At 41.5% G+C, this 18,868-nt stretch overlaps 1 protein-coding gene across 1 annotated transcript in view; it reads right to left on the reverse strand.

The window, feature by feature from the left end:
• Nucleotides 1-18,868, reverse strand: part of IMPG2 (interphotoreceptor matrix proteoglycan 2) — a 114,796-nt gene that overhangs the window by 23,009 nt on the left and 72,919 nt on the right. Inside the window, exons 11-14 of the mRNA XM_040422305.1 lie at nucleotides 18,768-18,788; nucleotides 14,449-14,702; nucleotides 13,720-13,805; nucleotides 3,596-5,473 (exon numbers count right to left, since the gene is read on the reverse strand). Coding sequence (XP_040278239.1) covers nucleotides 3,596-5,473; nucleotides 13,720-13,805; nucleotides 14,449-14,702; nucleotides 18,768-18,788 — 2,239 coding nt within the window. The remainder of the gene's footprint in view (nucleotides 1-3,595; nucleotides 5,474-13,719; nucleotides 13,806-14,448; nucleotides 14,703-18,767; nucleotides 18,789-18,868) is intronic.

The raw sequence follows: 18,868 nt of genomic DNA on the forward strand, positions 1-18,868 counted from the left end.
GGAATCAAATAAGCATGTTTCAGAGGAAACATGCTTATTTGGGGAAGTGATCTCATGGAAGTGATCAAGTGGCTGGAACTCTACTGTTCCCATAACAGTTGCTGAGAATATAACACGAAGGAAACAACCAATATGACCAGTACCGATATACTGCTATACCAGCATCCTGGTAAGCCCATACAGTAATGCTAACTAGAAATTATTCTAAATATACCTGAATGCAAAATAGCAAGAATTCCAGGGCTTAGGCCAGTGACACACTAGAATTTAACTCTCTACTGGATACATGACCAGGGGGGAAGGGGCTTGGGGGTGAAAGAAGGAAGTCCCATTCAAATGCACATATTTTGCTCTTTTTAGGTCAAACTCATTAGGCCCAACAGAGGAAAAGATAATGAGAGTCTGTCCTCAATGTGTGCTTCTTACTATCATGAATGAGGTCAAATAGATTATCTGTGTATAAAATCATAAGAAACGATTCGCTCTAAATTCTACTCTAAAATAAGTCTTCTGGACCTTTTGGGTCCACTAGGCTTTGTTCACACTTGTCAGGGTTGATTCAGACTTCCGCACTGAAATCTAAATCCCATGCATGTGAATGAAATTCGTGCTTTCATATTCAGATATCACAGAAAATTTCACATATATTCAGATGTCACAGAACAAAATCTTAAAGTATAAATAGCACGCTATCATTCCCATGGGTTGCAGTGCACACAAAAAAGCCGGTGAATAAGACAGATTGAATAACCCCATTGAATGGATTTAAACTTTGTTTGAACTGCAGCCCTTCTCATTGCATATCTGTGGAGGAAATCCAAGTTATTTTCCACCATTTCAATTTAGTAGTAAAATAAGTGATAGATTTACGGTTTGTAAATCTGACATGTGTGAACATAGCCTTATTGTACCAGAACCTGATCCCACTAATAGATCCTTTAGTAATCTGGTGTCTGACCTTGGCGTCTTTTCCATTCATATAATGTTTGGGCTATGTTTTTCTTAAAGCCAGGAATGGAAGAGTAAACATCTTAGTTTGCTCATGTGGTGATGCCTGAACCTTAGCTAATTGTGCTTCAGTTTTCCTATAACATTAGTTTACACATTTAATCTGCATGTGTTGATTTGGACACTTAATGCCGAAGAAAAACATGTTTTTACCATAAAAAGAAATAACTGTAACTTCAACAGTTTCATTTAAAATCTGAAAGTACACCTGCATTTAAAAAAAACTTTTGAGACATCATAGTGACGTATCAACGGTTCTGATTAATGGGGGTCTAAATGCTAAAACTACTCCTAATTGCTACAATGGGGAGAAAGAAACACTCATACAGAGCATTGTCTCTCCCCACTGCAAGAGACAGACTCAAGATGGGCATCTAGACATTCTACTGAGCTGATCTTCAGCAGTGAGAAGAGAGCTGTCTGAGCACTTCTTTCTAGCAATCGCTGGGGGTTTCAGCACTTGGTCTGATCAAAACCTTTGATATGATATTATGACATCAAAAGCTTATTTTTTAAAGTACAGGGACACCTTGGGCTGGCCCACCAGTACACTTGCTAATCTTCCTGTGGGCCCAGGTTCTGACACAATAATAGGCTCAAAAGGTCCAGCAGAGGATAAGCCCATATGGAGTTGACTTTGGAGGCAATCACTGTATACTAAGATCTATCTCCGATGTGTGACTTGACAAACATCCTATTAGACCTTATTGATTAGACATCCTGTGTGCGCAAGGATAGCAACAATTATTATACATTTAAAGGAAATGTGTAATCAGAAAAAGACCTGTTGTTTAAGTCATGTTTTTATGTTTAACAGAGTTTTAAAGAGTTTTTGCTTATGTTATTTGTAATTTTCCATGTCAATATCTATATTTAAACAATAAATATAAAATCCTGCAGTTTTTGCACTGGCTATTAAGCCTGATAATAGGCACCACTTCTTCGTCTGTAGAAATCACTTTACTGCAGTTACCTACTTATCTGTCATACTAATCCTGCATGTAATGATATTACTTTGTGTGTAGAAAAGACAGGATCCACCATTCACAATAGGTGATTGCCAAAGCTTGTCTAGTCTTTCCTTGTAAAATGTCTTCTACACAGGTCACAGAGCATGCCTAGAAAATTGTTCCATAGAAGTCAATGGGTTTTCTCCTGACCATTGTGTCTATGGCTCATGTGCTTGCCATAAAGCAATTTTCTTAAAGGGCTTCTGTCACCCCACTAAACATTTTTTTTTTTTTTTTTGGTTACTTAGAATGCCTATAATGTGATTTATGCATACATACTGTAATTAATCATTTCTGTTCAGCAGTTTTTGTTAAAAACGTTGTTTTAAAATATGCAAATTACCTTGCTACCAGCAAGTAGGGCGGCTACTTGCTGGTAGCAGCCGCATCCTCCTATCCTAAAGACGCCCTCTCCGCATGTTGATTGACAGGGCCAACGGACGGGATCGTCCTCTGGCTGGCCCTGTCTGCTATCAAGATCTCGGCCGCTCCTTCCTCAATGCGCCTGCGCCGGGTGTAGATGTGACGTCATCAGCGCAGGCGCATTGAGGATGGAGCGGCCGAGCGAGGTCCGCCTCTCAGTGCGCCTGCGCCGAGTGAATACCGTTACGGCGCAGGCACGAGATCTTGATAGCAGACAAGGCCAGCCAGAGGACGATCCTGTCCGTTGGCCCTGTCAATCAACATGCGGAGGGGGCGTCTTTAGGATAGGAGGATGCGGCTGCTACCTGCAAGTAGCCGCCCTACTTGCTGGTAGCAAGGTAATTTGCATATTTTAAAACTACGTTTTTAACAAAATCTGCTGAACAGAAATGATTAATTACAGTATGTATGCATAAATCGCATTATAGGCATTCTAAGTAACAAAAAAAAAAAAAAAAAACAGTTTAGTGGGGTGACAGAAGCCCTTTAATGCTTTCTAAATGCTGTTAAGATAGCGCCCCCATAATCATGTTCAGAAAATAGAATAAAAAAATCTGCAATCAGAAAATAAGTTTAGAAAAAATTAGATTTGCTGCTATCTGGTTGTAACTGGCAGATACAATTTTTGGTGATGCATTTCCTTTGAAGGTGTTGTTCACGTCATGCATAGAAGGAAGGCTGAACCTAAAATTATTTCCCAAGGAACCTGTTCAGCCCAGTCTCTTATTAATAGTCTCTATTACTATGTTCACTGAGTTGCAAAAACTATAACTACTTTAATAACTACAGCTTTACTATAACAATACTAACACATTGAAGAAACTAGCACGTCTGGGAGTTAGCAAAGTATGCTGAGCCACTATGGCAGTGATGGCTAACCTCCAGCACTCCAGCTGTGGTGAAACTACAACTCCCAGCATGCTCTATTCATTTGTATGGAGTTCTGAGAACAGCCAAGCAAGTATGCATCTTGGGAGTTGTAGCTTTACCACAGCTGGAGTGGTGGAGGTTAGCCATCACAGCACTATGGGGATAAAAATCACATAGCTAACAGGTGGTCTGCTGGACAATCTTCTATAGGTCTTTAGTGGTTGCACCTAGAGATTTGCTACTGTCTAAAAGGATGCATTTAACATTAACAAGTTAATACTTACCAGTTCGAGAAATCTTTGTTCCAAAGCCTTATATTCAGGAGAATGTTTATTGAATAAGTCCTCGGAGAATATCATATTAGTGACGCGCAGACTGAAGAAAACCACAAGCGCTCGAGCCTTTGCTGAAGTGCTGACATTGTTTTCGTGAGTTGAAAACACCATGCCTGTGAAATCTGTAGAATCTATATTTTTTGCTATCATGCTTCGTTCTTCTGCACTCATGTCAGGGTGAAAATATACTGTGCTCATGTGATCAAGTTCCAGAGATATATCTTGCACATCAACAGTTACCTCTATATCTTGGGTCAGAAAACTTGTTGGGCCTACAGAGGTACCAATCGAAAGAGGTTCATACTGTATAGGATCTGTAATGGCCATCTCTTTCTGTATCATAGGAATTATATTGGGCATGTTGTTTACTCCTGTAGACTCAATGTCACCCTGTGGATGCGTGTTGGTGGCATCCAGATTGGGTATGGTATTTAACATTTCCTCATGTGATTTCAATGATGGTATTGCTGTAAAGTACACACTTTCCTCACTTTTAACATCATTAGTTGATGATGTTAAGATGGCATTTGTGTCAGAGCTGGCTGTAATTGTGTTATCATGTTCACTAGTTGTTGGAACTGGGGGTGTGGTAAAACTATGGACTGCAACATGTGGCTTGAATGGCTCTATTTCATTAGATATTGAACTCTCCATTATATCTACATCATGGTCCAAAATTAGATTTGTCTGTGCCATTTGTTCTGGTGTTTGTGTAGACAATAAGGTACTTTCTGTTAAAGATGGTGTGTAACCCCCTGTGCGCCCCTGTAAGGCATCTGGTTCACTAGTGAAAGAGTCTCCATCTATCTCTGATGATACAGGTGTTTGCACTGACAACTCAACATTCCAGTATTCAGGTGTCCACAACACGGGTGGAGGTTTGGTTGAGAAAGTGTGCATAATAGGCTGTTTTACAAGACTACTGGTAGAAGCAGAGTTTTGGGGATGTGGAGCATCTGAATCCTGGTCTGAAGTGGTGCTGAACTCAGTAATAGCCAATTTGAAATTGTCATCAAATGATGTATCAGTAAAATGTTCTTCAATTAGGTCTTCATAGTTTCTTGTTGTGTCAGTTAAATCTACATCTATTGATTGACCTTTAAAAGAGGAAAGCTGATCCACAGTAGTCTTTATCCAAGACCATGTAACAACTTCGCCTTCAGCCTTATGTCCAAATCCTGATCCAGAACCCTCATCCAAAGGTTTCACACTCTCTGCTGTTGGCAGTAAGTTGTCTTCTACAAGTATTTTAGCTGTTTCTTGCATATTTTCTGAAGTAACTAGTGATATCATAGTATCCAAATCTACATTTGTTTGCTCTGTCTTATTCAATAAATCCCTCAACGAGGAATCACTTAGTGCAGGTTCTTCAGCAGCGATTGCAGAAGTCACAATGTCTGAATTGGGTTCTCCAGCTATTGACATAATTAGAGCTGGAGGAAGATTGGTGGCAATCACATGGATTTTATTTGGAATAGTTGTCTCCTTAGCATTATGCTCAGAAGATGAGCTTACAGTTGAATCTTGGAACGCTGAAATGTCATTGTCCCCTGATTCTTCTTGAATGTTTTCAGAAGGGGTAACTGGGCCAGATTCAAGTGAACTTAAGGTTGTGCTTGGCTGGGAGGTTACATAATCTGCTGGAGTAGTAAATGTGTATTCAAAGACTGATGTGGTATAAACTTTAAAAGTCATGTCTTCTGTAACAACAGGACTTTCTGCTTCCAGGGCAATCTGACTTCTAGATGTAAGATCTTCACTTATTTCTTCATATGCGTTAATTGTTAAATAATCAGTTGGAAGCCATTCAGCTTGTAAAGCATTATCCTAAAATATAAAGGTAAGTAAATGAATTATGTTCCTATAACTCCAGCTGACTCCAAGTCATGTCCTTCATTTGTAAAATAACAGTTTGATATGTAATATATATATATATATATATATATATATACAGTACAGACAAAGTTTGGACACACCTTCTCATTCAAAGAGTTTTCTTTATTTTCATGACTATGAAGGCATCAAAACTATGAATTAACACATGTGGAATTATATACATAACAAACAAGTGTGAAACAACTGAAAATATGTCATATTCTAGGTTCTTCAAAGTAGCCACCTTTTGCTTTGATTACTGCTTTGCACACTCTTGGCATTCTCTTGATGAGCTTCAAAAGGTAGTCCCCCGAAATGGTCTTCCAACAGTCTTGAAGGAGTTCCCAGAGATGCTTAGCACTTGTTGGCCCTTTTGCCTTCACTCTGCAGTCCAGCTCACCCCAAACCATCTCGATTGGGTTCAGGTCCGGTGACTGTGGAGGCCAGGTCATCTGGCGCAGCACCCCATCACTCTCCTTCATGGTCAAATAGCCCTTACTTTCAAAGTTTTCCCAATTTTTCGGCTGACTGACTGACCTTCATTTCTTAAAGTAATGATGGCCACTCGTTTTTCTTTACTTAGATGCTTTTTTCTTGCCATAATACAAATTCTAACAGTCTATTCAGTAGGACTATCAGCTGTGTATCCACCTGACTTCTCCTCAACGCAACTGATGGTCCCAACCCGATTTATAAGGCAAGAAATCCCACTTATTAAACCTGACAGGGCACACCTGTGAAGTGAAAACCATTTCAGGGGACTACCTCTTGAAGCTCATCAAGAGAATGCCAAGAGTATGCAAAGCAGTAATCAAAGCAAAAGGTGGCTACTTTGAAGAACCTAGAATATGACATATTTTCAGTTGTTTCACACTTGTTTGTTATGTATATAATTCCACATGTGTTAATTCATAGTTTTGATGCCTTCAGTGTGAATCTACAATTTTCATAGTCATGAAAATAAAGAAAACTCTTTGAATGAGAAGGTGTGTCCAAACTTTTGGTCTGTACTGTGTATATATATATATATATATATATATATATATATATACACACACTTCCTGTCCAAAAAAAAAGTCGCCACCAAAAAAAAATAAAAGATTCTCAATAGGGTTAAGGTCTGGACACTGTGGTGGCCAATCCATGTGTGAAAATGATGTCTTATGCTCCCTGAACCACTCTTTCACAATTTGAGCCCGATGAATCCTGGCATTGTCATCTTGGAATATGCCTGTGCCATAAGGGAAGAACAAATCCATTGATGGAATAACCTGGTCATTCAGTATGTTCAGGTAGTCAGCTGACCACATTCTTGGAGCACATACTGTTGCTGAACCTAGACCTGACCAACTTCAGCAACCCCAGATCATAGCATTGCCCCCACAGGCTTGTACAGTAGGCACTAGGCATGATGGGTGCATCACTTCATCTGCCTCTCTTCTTACCCTGATGCGCCCATCACTATAGAACAGGGTAAATCTGGACTAATCAGACCACATGACCTTCTTCCATTGCTCCAGAGTCCAATCTTTATGCTCCCTAGCAAATTTAAGCCTTTTTTTCTGGTTTGCCTCACTGATTAGTGGTTTTCTTATGGCTACACAGCTGTTCAGTCCCAATCCCTTGAGTTCCCTTTGCATTGTGCATGTGGAAATGCTCTTACTTTCAATATTAAACATAGCCCTGAGTTCTACTGTTGTTTTTCTTTGATTTGATTTCACCAAACATTTAAGTGATCCTCGAATACGATGGGTCCCCACTATCCTTCCAGTTTTTAATAATGCGCTGGACAGTTCTTAACCCAGTTTTTGTAGTTTCTGCAATCTCCTTAGATGTTTTCTCTGCTTGATGCATGCCAATGATTTGACCCTTCTCAAACAGACTATCATCTTTTCCAAGACCCCGAGATGTGTCTTTCGACATGGTTGTTTAACCCCTTAAGGACTCAGCCCTATTTCACCTTAAGGACTTGGCCATTTTTTGAAAATCTGACCAGTGTCATTTTAAGTGCTGATAACTTTAAAACGCTTTGACTTACCCAGGCCGTTCTGAGATAGTTTTTTCGTCACATATGGTACTTCATGACACTGCTAAAATTGGGTCAAAAAAGTAAAAAATTTTGCATAAAAAAATACCAAATTTACCAAAAATGTGGAAAAATTTTCAAATTTCAAAGTTTCAGTTTCTCTACCTCTGTAATACATAGTAATACCCCCAAAAATGTGGATGACTTTACATTCCCCATATGTCTACTTCCTGTTTGTATCATTTTGGGAATGCCATTTTATTTTTTGGGGATGTTACATAGCTTAGAAGTTTAGAAGCAAATTTTGAAATTTTTCAGAAATTTTCCAAATCCCACTTTTTATGGACCAGTCCACGTCTAAAGTCACTTTGTGAGGCTTACGTAATAGAAACCACCCAAAAATGACCCCATTTTAGAAACTACACCCCTCAAGGTATTCAAAACTGATTTTACAAACTTTGTTAACCCTTTAGGTCTTCCACAAGACTTCATGGCAAATGGACATAAAATGTAAGAATTTTGATTTTTTGGAAAGTTTTCCATTTTAATCCATTTTTTCCAGGAACAAAGCAAGGGTTAACAGCCAAACAAAACTCAATATGGGTTGCCCTGATTCTGTAGTTTGCAGAAACACCCCATATGTGGTCCTAAACTACTGTTTTGGCCAAACGGGAAGGCAGATTTTGCAGGACTGGTTTTGTTTATACCATGTCACATTTCAAGCCCCCCCCCCGTTGCACCCCTAGAATAGAAATTCCAAAAAAGTGACTCCATCTAAGAAAGTACACCCCTCAAGATATTCAAAACTGGGTTTACAAACTTTGTTAACCATTTAGGTGTTCCACAAGAGTTAATGGCAGATGGAGAAACAATTTTGGAATTAAAATTTTTTGGAAAATCTTCAATTTTAACCCTTACTTTATTACTGGAAAAAATTGGTTAACAGCCAAACAAAACTCAATATGGGTTGCCCTGATTCTGTAGTTTGCAGAAACACCCCATATGTTTTGTAAACTACTATTTGGCTAAACGGCAGGACATAGAACAAGGGGAACGCCATATGGTTTTTGGAAGGCAGAATTTGCTGTACTGGTTTATTTACATCATGTACCCTTTCAAGCCGCCCTGATGCACCCCTAGAGTAGAAACTCCATAAAAGTGACCCCATCTAGGAAACTACGGGATAAGGTGGTTGTTGTTTCTGTGACTATTTTAGGGTAAATATGGTTGCTCTATATTACACTTTTTTGAGGCAAGGTAACAAAAAATTTTAATTCTAAAATTGTTTCTACATTCGCTATTTAGTTTTGTGGAACACCTAAAGGGTTAACAAAGTTTGTAAAGTAACTTTTGAATATCTTGAGGGGTGTAGTTTCTTAGATTGGGTCACTTTTTTGGAATTTGTAGTCTAGGCTACATCAGGGGGGCTTCTAATGGGCATGGTGTAAATAAACCAGTCCATCAAAATCTGCCTTCGAGAAACCATATGGCGTTCCCTTCGTTCTATGCCCTGCCGTGTGGCTATATAGCCATTTACGACCACATATGGGGTGTTTCTGCAAACTAAAGAATCAGGGCAATAAATATTTAGTTTTCTTTGACTGTTAACCCTTGCTTTATTACCGGAAAAAAAAGATTCAAAAGGAAATTTTGCCAAAAAATGGGTTTTGGCACAGTTTTTATTTAATATTTTTAACGCTGTTCATCCGAGGGGTTTGGTCAAATGTTATTTTTATAGGGCAGATTCTTACGGATGCGGCGATACCTAATATGTCTACATTTTAAAATTTATTTAGATTTTACACTATATTATCATTTTAGGAACAAAAAAAATTTTTTGTATCTCCATAGCCTGGGAGCTACAGTTGGCGGTTTTATTGGCACTAATTGGGGGTGCATATGACATTTTGAGCGCTCGCTATTACACCTTTTTTGATGTTAGGTGCCAAAAAATGGCTTTTTTTTTACACGTTTATTTTATTTTATTTTTTTAACGCTGTTCATCCGGGGGGTTGGGTTAAATGTTATTTTTATAGAGAAGATTTTTAAGGACGCGGCGATGCCCAATATGTATGGCTCTCCGACTTTGGAGATACTAAGCAGGCATCCTCAAACTGCGGCCCTCCAGATGTTGTAAAACTACAATTCCCACCATGCCCTGCTGATAGCTGTAGGTCGTCTGGGCATGCTGGGAGTTATAGTTTTACAACATCTGGAGGGCCGCAGTTTGAGGATGCCTGCACTAAAACTAATATTTTTGTGGAAATTTTTTTTTCCGTGTCTCCAAAGTCTGAGAGCCATAGTTTTTTATCTTCTCTAGGGGACTGGTGGGGATTATAAAAATTTTGTACTCCATGGAAGTGTGATACTCCCTGAAGCAATCGATAACGCAGAGGCCCGGATGATCGGGGCAAGTGTCACATTGAGTGGTGGTGTCCTTCCGTATCCCCTTCCTGTGACACACTTTTTTTGGGTCCGTCCCTTCTTTCCAGTATGGGGGACCACGCCTGGAAAATGTTGGCCAGGGACGATCTAGGCGCCTCCAATTCCCGAGGTACTCTGGCCTGCTCTTTACCGTTCTGAAAAAATAAGGTCCTTGAGGACTGCCTCATAGAATTGGAGGAATGTTCCTGTGCTGCCAGCGCTTCAAGATAGTACAAAAGCGTTGTACAAGGCAACCTGTACCAAGTAGACCGCAGCTTTTTTGTACCATGCCCGGGTTTTGCGCATGGCATTATATGGCTTGAGGACTTGATCAGAGAGATCAACTCCTCCCATATACCGATTGTAGTCGACGATACAATCAGGCTTGAGGACCGTTGCCGCGGTACATCGCACAGGGACAGGGGTGATGCTGTTACCGTGGATTTTGGACAGTATAAGGACATCCCTCTTGTCCTTATACCTGACCAGCAACAGGTTTCCACTGGTAAAGGCATGGGTCTCTCCCCTGGGGATAGGTACCTGGAGGGGGTAGGTAGGGAGGCTGCGTTGATTTTTCCACACGGTCCCACAAGCGGACGTGGATCTGGCGGCAAGGGACCTGAACAAGGGAATGCTAGTATAAAAGTTATCCACGTACAAGTGGTAACCCTTATCTAGCAGTGGGTGCATAAGTTCCCACACGAGTTTCCCGCTAACACCCAGAGTGGGGGTCATTCTGGGGGTTCAATACGGGAATCTCGCCCCTCGTACACCCGAAATTTGTAAGTGTACCCTGAGGTACTCTCACAAATTTTGTACATTTTCACGTCATACCTCGCCCGCTTAGTGGGAATGTATTGGCGGAAACTGAGTCTCCCCTTGAACGCAACGAGAGACTTATCAACCGCGCCCTCCCTTCCAGGTACGTAGGCCTGCACAAATTTGGCCCCAAAGTGATCGATGACCGGCCGTATCTTATACAGACGGTCATAGGCAGGATCACCTCAGGGGGGACATGCTGCATTATCTGGGGGGGGGCAAGTGGCAGAACTCCTGGGTGGGTCTAGGGTCTCACAGCTAAGTGCTGTGGACCCCAACCACCAGAGACAATAAATCAGATTGTTTTTTTTTTTTCCCTAACTAACTCTCCCTTCTATCCCTGCCTAATCGTGCCTCTCCCTCACTGACCCTAACCTACCTGGAGGGTGATGGGTGCAGGAGGGTGATGGGTGCCGACGGGGGGATTGCAGGAGCTGGTGCAGAACGGTGCAGGATGGTGCAGGTGCAGCAGCAGGAAGAGGAGAGGAGAGAGGAGCGCCGGGAGTTTGAATCTCCCGCCTCTCTCCCAGCACCAAGGACAGCACCGCCAGCACCAAGGACAGCACCGCCGCCCCCAAATGCTCGGACTGTGATTGGTGGTGTGCAGTGCTTTAAGTGGGCCAAAAGAGGTGCCGGTACTCTATTAGGCGCCGGTGCTCCCCCCCCCTGCACATCAGACCCCCCCATCAGACACATATATATTAGTTCCTCTATGTACCAGTACAGTACCCCCCCCACCACCGCACATTCGTTCCTCTCTGTACCAGTACCCCCCCTGCACATCAGACCCCCCCCCCCCACTCATCACACACACACACATTAATTCCTCTCTGTACCAGTACCCCCCTGCCAGGGGGGTACTGGTACAGAGAGGAATTAATGTGTGTGTGTGTGTGTGATGAGGGGGGGGTCTGATGTGCAGGGGGGTACTGGTTCAGAGAGGAACGAATGTGCGGTGGTGGGGGGGGGGGGGTACTGGTACATAGAGGAACTAATATATATGTGTGTGATGGGGGGTCTGATGTGCAGAGGGGTACTGGTACAGAGAGGCACTAATGTGTGGTGGTGGTGGGGGGGGGGGGGTACTGGTAAAGAGAGGAACTAATGTGTGTGATGAGGGGGGGGGGTCTGATGTGCAGGGGGGTACTGGTACAGAGAGGAACGAATGTGCGGTGGTGGGGGGGGGTCCTGGTACATAGAGGAACTAATATATATGTGTGTGATGGGGGGGTCTGATGTGCAGGGGCCCCCTACACATCAGACCCACCCATCAGACACATATATATTAGTTCCTCTATGTACCAGTACCCCCCCCCCCCCCACCCCCGCACATTCGTTCCTCTCTGTACCAGTACCCCCCTGCACATCAGACCCCCCCCCCCCCCTCATCACACACATTAATTCCTCTCTGTACCAGTACCCCCCTGCCAGGGGGGGGGGGGGGTACTGGTACAGAGAGGAACTAATGTGTGTGGGGGGAGGGGGGGTGCCTGTCACTCACCAGTACTCTTCAGAAGTTGGATTCCAAAGCAAAGTCGATGTTCTTTGCTGCACCGTCCGACTCCTGACTCCAAGGAGGACCAGTCACTGGTCGCCGCACTGATCGCTCCTCAGTCACAGGCGCGCGGGAAGGAGTTGACGTCACCTAACGTGAGGTCAACTCCCTGCCTGCGCCAGCCTGAGCCGTACTCTGCAACGACCCGCCCCCCTCCACTAGCTGCCCAGCCAACGACATTAGGGAGGAGATACTGCCAGCTCTCCGCTGCGCTCCGGTACCGGAAACCCACGTACTGGGCGCACGGAGAGGTGCTGGTACTCTCCAGGGCAATTTTTGGAAGTGGCGGTACTGAGTACCGCCGCGTTCCGGCCCACTTCAAGCACTGGTGGTGTGTAATCACCGTCCTTTTCCGGTTCATCGAATGGACCGGAAACGCAGAAAACCGCAGGTCTGAATTGACCTGCGGTTTGCTGCGATCGCTGATGCGGGGGGGTCACATGACCCCCCCGGCGTTGTGACAGGATGCCCGCTGAATGATTTCAGCGGACATCCTGTTCGAATTAACCCCCGCCAAGCCGCAATGTAGTTTTAAAGTTAGGACGTACTGGTACGTCATGGGTCCTTAAGGACTCGGCAAACATGGCGTACCAGTACGTCCTAAGTCCTTAAGGGGTTAATAAATGAGAAGCAACTCATTGCACCAGTTGGGGTTAAATAACTTGTTGCCAGCTGAAAGATAATCGCCCATGCAGTAATTATCCAATAGGATGCTCATAACTATTTTCTTAGTTAAATCGAGGTGGCAACTTTTTTTTTTGGACAGGCAGGGTATATACAGTATATAAGAATGCTCATCATTTATTTTATTTTCAATAATTTCCTTAAAGGGTTTGTCCAGTTTCCTGATATTTATGACCTATCCTCAGGATAGGTCATCAATATCAGTTCGCTGGATGTCCGACTCCCTCCACACCCTGATGAAGAGTTTGAGAGTGCTGTGTCCCTGACTCCCTTTCAGTTTTTACCTGCATGCTGTGTACATTGTTGCAGTGGTACATGGTAATTACAGCTTCTTCTCTCATTCAAGTGAACAGAATGAAAAGCTGTAATCACCCTGCATCACAATTACAATGTAGACAGCGAGCAGATCAACAGTGAAGAGAACACATTGCCCAGCTGCCAGGAGACGAACCAACACTGGTCTGATATTGATGATCTATTCTGAGGATAGGCCATCAATATCATGAAACCAAACAATCGCTTTAAGATATTTTTAGTAAGTATTTTAAGTTTTGGGGAAGGGAAAACCGGAACAACCAATCAGATTCCAGCTTTCATTTGGACATCTTAGAGCAGCAAAAAGGACAATTAATATACTTAATTCTACATTTTAAAATCTGGAAAAAAATATACATATAATCTGGTCCTTACAACATCCTCTGTGGAAGGTATAGGAAATGCTGGTTTCGCGGTTATAGAAGTCCATTCATTGTAAAGATATAATGGAACCGTCTTCACTAAAAAATAAAAAAATGATCAGTGTAAGTGAAATGTATGGTAAATATCTATTTTAAAATGTATGAAATCATTTCTATTCATAATAATAAGTAAATATTGTGTGTGGACAGGGTCATTATCAATCATGCTAGAAACTGTCGGAGGAGGCATTTTATTTATTTATTTTACTGATTTATATAGCGCTGATTTATATTCCGCAGCGCTTTGCAGACATTATCATCATTCCTTGTCCCCAATGGGGCGTTTTCAAACTAAGGTCCCTATTAGTATGTCTTTGGAGTTTGAGAGGTTTGGGAGGAAACCAGAGTACCCGGAGGAAACCCATGCAAACACAGGGAGAACATACAAACTCCATGCAGATATTGTCCTTGTAAGACACCAGTGCTAACCACTGAGCTAGCATGCTCAGAATTATAAATTAAATGCCTCATCCGGCAGCGCAGCACTCATTAAGACCAGTGTAGAACACACTAGTCTTGATATATCAGGATCAATAAGCTTTCATTTTCAGGCTGTTTTTAAAAAAAAAAGAAATATATATTCTGATTAGTTTTTACCGTCAACAATAATATTTCTCCAGCTTTCATACATCAGTCTTTACTTTACTCTCTATGAAAATCCTAATGATGTTTCAGTACTTACCATTAACAAGTTGCATTGAGTCTGCATCTATATCCAATTCCTTATCTCCTAGCAATATCTGCTTGTGTAGAGAATCTACTATGTAATTTCTGAAGCTGCTGACTGTATAAACAACTGTGGGATTATCTTCAATAGAATTCAGGGAGGTGTCTTCAATTTCATTGGAATGGAGGTTCATGAGGTCCAAGGTTGCACTGTTAATGGCATCTGCATTCCCATCAAAAATAACAGCATAGTGTACTTGTAGAACAACTCTGCAGCAAAAGGAAGATTAAAAAATATTATAATACAAATATTACACTAAGGGGATTTACTGACCAAAATGCACCAGAATTCTTCCAATAAAACGAACTAGATTCCCTGTACCACATTTATTAAGACATTTATTAAGACATGTTTTTTTATTTCTTTTAACATGTGCAGTATATTGAAAAAAGGGGTGTGCCAACATGCACTAAAAATACTTCAAATTTTGGCACAAAATTGTGGTGTACAGAGAGGCAATTAATAGGTAGTATAAACTAGGGTTGTTTCGATACCAAAATTTTGATTTGGTTTCGATACCATAAAAAAGTATTGCGATACTCGATACCATTCGATACCACGCAAAAAAAAAAAAAAAACACTAAAAAAAGCTGCGTGCATTCCGCATTTTATGGAACGTCCGGCCCATAATAGAACAGTCCGATCCTATTTTTGGGGGAACAAGGTGACTATAAAAAATGGCGAATCGCGCAGTTTTTATTTATTTCTTTTCTGTTACGGCGCTCACCGCAGGACTTTTTTTTATATTTTAATAGTTTGGACTTTTCAGACGTGGCGATATGTGATATGTTTATTTATTTATTTATTTTTTATTTATTTTATATGTAAAATTGGGAAAGGGTTTTTTTTTTTTTACTTTTTATTTAATAACTATTTTCCCCCTTAGGGGCCAGAACCTGGGATCTTTTAATCCCTTGTCCTATTCACCCTGATAGAGCTCTATGAGGGTGATCAGGACTTTACACTCTCCCTGCGTCCCCGATGCATAGTACACACAGCAGCAGGGAGCTGACTATGGCAGCCAGGGCTTCAGTAGCGTCCTGGCTGCCATGGTAACCGATCGGAGCCCCAGGATTACACTGCTGGGGCTCCGATCGGAACTGCCACTGCCACCAATGATTTTAATACTGGGGGGGGAGTTTAGGGGAGGGGGCGCACTGCGCCACCAATGATTTTAATATTGGGGGGGTTGATGGGAGGGGGCACACTGTGCCACCAATGATTTTAATACTGGGGAGGTGGGGGGAGGGCGCACTGCACCACCATTGATAATATAATTAACATTTAATACAGGAGGCGGGTGAGGTACCTGAGGGGTTAACTGCCACTAATCACAGCTCCCCGCCAGCACCGGCCTCCAGGATTTGTATTAAACATTTACTTTCATTGGTGGCGCAGTGCATCCACCCCTCTCTCCTCATTGGTGGCAGCAGCGGCACAGGGGGGAGGGAGAGACTGCTTCCTGCTCCCCTGTGCTGCTGAGGAGAACACTGAGCACGCTGAGAGCAGCGCACGCCTTGTTCTCTGATATTAGACTGCGCAATAGCGAAGCCTAGTATCAAAAAAAGGCAAATCCTGGTATCGAGGTCAATATCAGGCAAAAGTATCAATTGGGTATCGAAAATTCGATACCCGAAGCAACCCTAGTATAAACTTAGAGTAGACAGTTGACAGTTGTTCTAGATTTACCATCCAGCTTCAGCCACTTTGATAAATCTGGTGCATTTTACACTGTCTAGTCTACTTTTATAATGTCTAAAAATGAAAATGTATTATAAATTGGGATAGATTTACTAAGAGACATAAATAATATATATCCATTAATGGGGTTCTCCAGGAATTAAGAAAATTAAAATACGCATATATTACTTTATTATAAATATATTCCCAATTACCTTTCATTATTTATAATGGCTCCTTTTGTCTAGGGATCAATCATCAGGGGAAATAAAATGGTTACAGTCCTATTAGTACACACAAAACCTGTCCTAATCACACAGAAGGACAAGTTACTTCACAATACTGAGGTAAAGAACTGCCTCATCCTCCTCTCTGCTCTAATTGTCAGGGATTATGATCCTGAGTACAGTTTAATATGATCTTCAGCTGAATCTCTGTAGGAATAAAGTTCATGAGGAGTAGTAATGAGCAGCAGCACTTGTATGCTGTCTCCATTACCACAGTCTGTCCTGTCCGTCCTCTCTGTACTTCATGTCTCCTCATGAACTCCATTCCCATTGAGATTCAGCTAAAGATCATATTAAACTGTATTTAGGATTAAAATCCTTGACAAGTAGGAGAAGGAGGATGAGGCAGCTCTTTAGATCAGTGTTGAGAAGTAACTTGTCCTGCTGTGTGATTGGGACAGGTTTTGTGTGTACTATTAGGACAGCTGCCATTTTATTTCACCTAATGATTGCTCCCTAGACAAAACAAGCCATTATAACTAATTCAAGGTATTTGAGAATATACACTGCCCGTCCAAAAAAAAAGTCGCCACCAAAAATATTTTATTGGAACAGCATTTAGCTTTGATTACGGCACGCATTCACTGTGGCATTGTTTCGATAAGCTTCTGCAATGTCACAAGATTTATTTCCATCCAGTGTTGCATACATTTTTCACCAAGATCTTGCATTGATAATGGTAGAGTCTGACTGCTGCGCAAAGCCTTCTCCAGCACATCCCAAAGATTCTCAATGCGGTCAAGTTCTGGACACTGTGGTGGCAAATCCATGTGTAAAAATGATGTCTCATGCTCCCTGAACCACTCTTTCACAATTTGAGCCCGATGAATCCTGGCATTGTCATCTTGGAATATGCCTGTGCCATCACGGAAGAATAAATCCATTGATGGAATAACCTGGTCATTCAGTATGTTCAGATAGTCAGCTGACCTCATTCTTGAAGCACATACTGTTGCTTAACCTAGACCTGACCAAATGCAGCAACCCCAGATCATGGCACTGCCCCCACAGGCTTGTACAGTAGGCACTAGGCATGATGGGTGCATCACTTCATCTGCCTCTCTTCTTACCCTGATGCGCCCATCACTATAGAACAGGGTAAATCTGGACTCATCAGACCACATGACCTTCTTCCATTGCTCCAGAGTCCAATCTTTATGCTCCCTAGCAAATTTTAACCTTTTTTTCTGGTTTGCCTCACTGATTAGTGGTTTTCTTACAGCTACACAGCTCTTCAGTCCCAATCCCTTGAGTTCCCTTTGCATTGTGCATGTGGAAATGCTCTTACTTTCACTATTAAACATAGCCCTGAGTTCTACTGTTGTTTTTCTTTGATTTGATTTAACCAAACGTTTAAGTGATCGCCGATCGCGATCATTCAGGATTTTTTTCCACCACATTTCTTCCTCGAATACAATGGGTCCCCACTATCCTTCCCAGTTTTTAATAATGCGTTGAACAGTTCTTAACCCAATTTTAGTAGTTTCTGCAATTTCCTTAGATGTTTTCTCTGCTTGATGCATGCCAATGATTTGACCCTTCTCAAACAGACTAACATCTTTTCCATGACCACGAGATGTGTCTTTCGACATGGTTGTTTAAAAAATGAGAAGCAACTCATTGCACCAGTTGGGGTTAAATAACTTGTTGCCAGCTGAAAGATAATCGCCCATGCAGTAATTATCCAATTGGAGGCTCATAACTATTTGCTTAGTTAAATCCAGGAGGCAACTTTTTTTTGGGACAGGCAGTGTATTTATAATAAAGTAATTTTTAAGTATTTTCATTTTAGATTCTACTTCTTCACTCTGTGGTCATGTAAGGTTTCAAATTTAAGGGAATTCTATGACAAAGATGACAAGTGCCATACTATTGGAATAGCTAGATTATCTGAAGCCGGATGAAAGGTAATTTGCTACGGAAAACCATTCCACTTCAGTAAGTTATTTCAGCATTTCAAGCTCTTAAATTTAGTCCTTTAGACCTACTACTCCTACATTGTAGGTAAGTGCACATTAAGATTAGAGAAGACTACATCAATCAATGAAATTCTGTCGCTGCTCTACAGCATAAATTAGCAAACCACTTTAAGAAGACCACCAAAAAAGAGGCCCAACATACATACATACATAGAATGTAAGGAATAAATAAAAAAAATCATCATTGGGGGTTTCACTGTATATAGTAATAGAACTTTTTTTTCAGTGAATTAATGTGTGTTTGTTATAAAACTCGAACCCCAAAGAATGTTAGAAAATACAATGGAAGCCTTAAAATCCAAAATTTGATGCTTCATGTTCACGGTACCTGTTATCCAGTATGGAAGGACTGAAAACAAAGAAAAAGGTAAATGGTAAATTAATTGATATTTAACCTAACCAATTAAAAAATGTGCCATGTTATATTAC

The sequence above is a fragment of the Bufo bufo genome, chromosome 3 (assembly GCF_905171765.1).
Source record: "Bufo bufo chromosome 3, aBufBuf1.1, whole genome shotgun sequence".
Taxonomy (NCBI): Eukaryota; Metazoa; Chordata; class Amphibia; order Anura; family Bufonidae; genus Bufo; species Bufo bufo.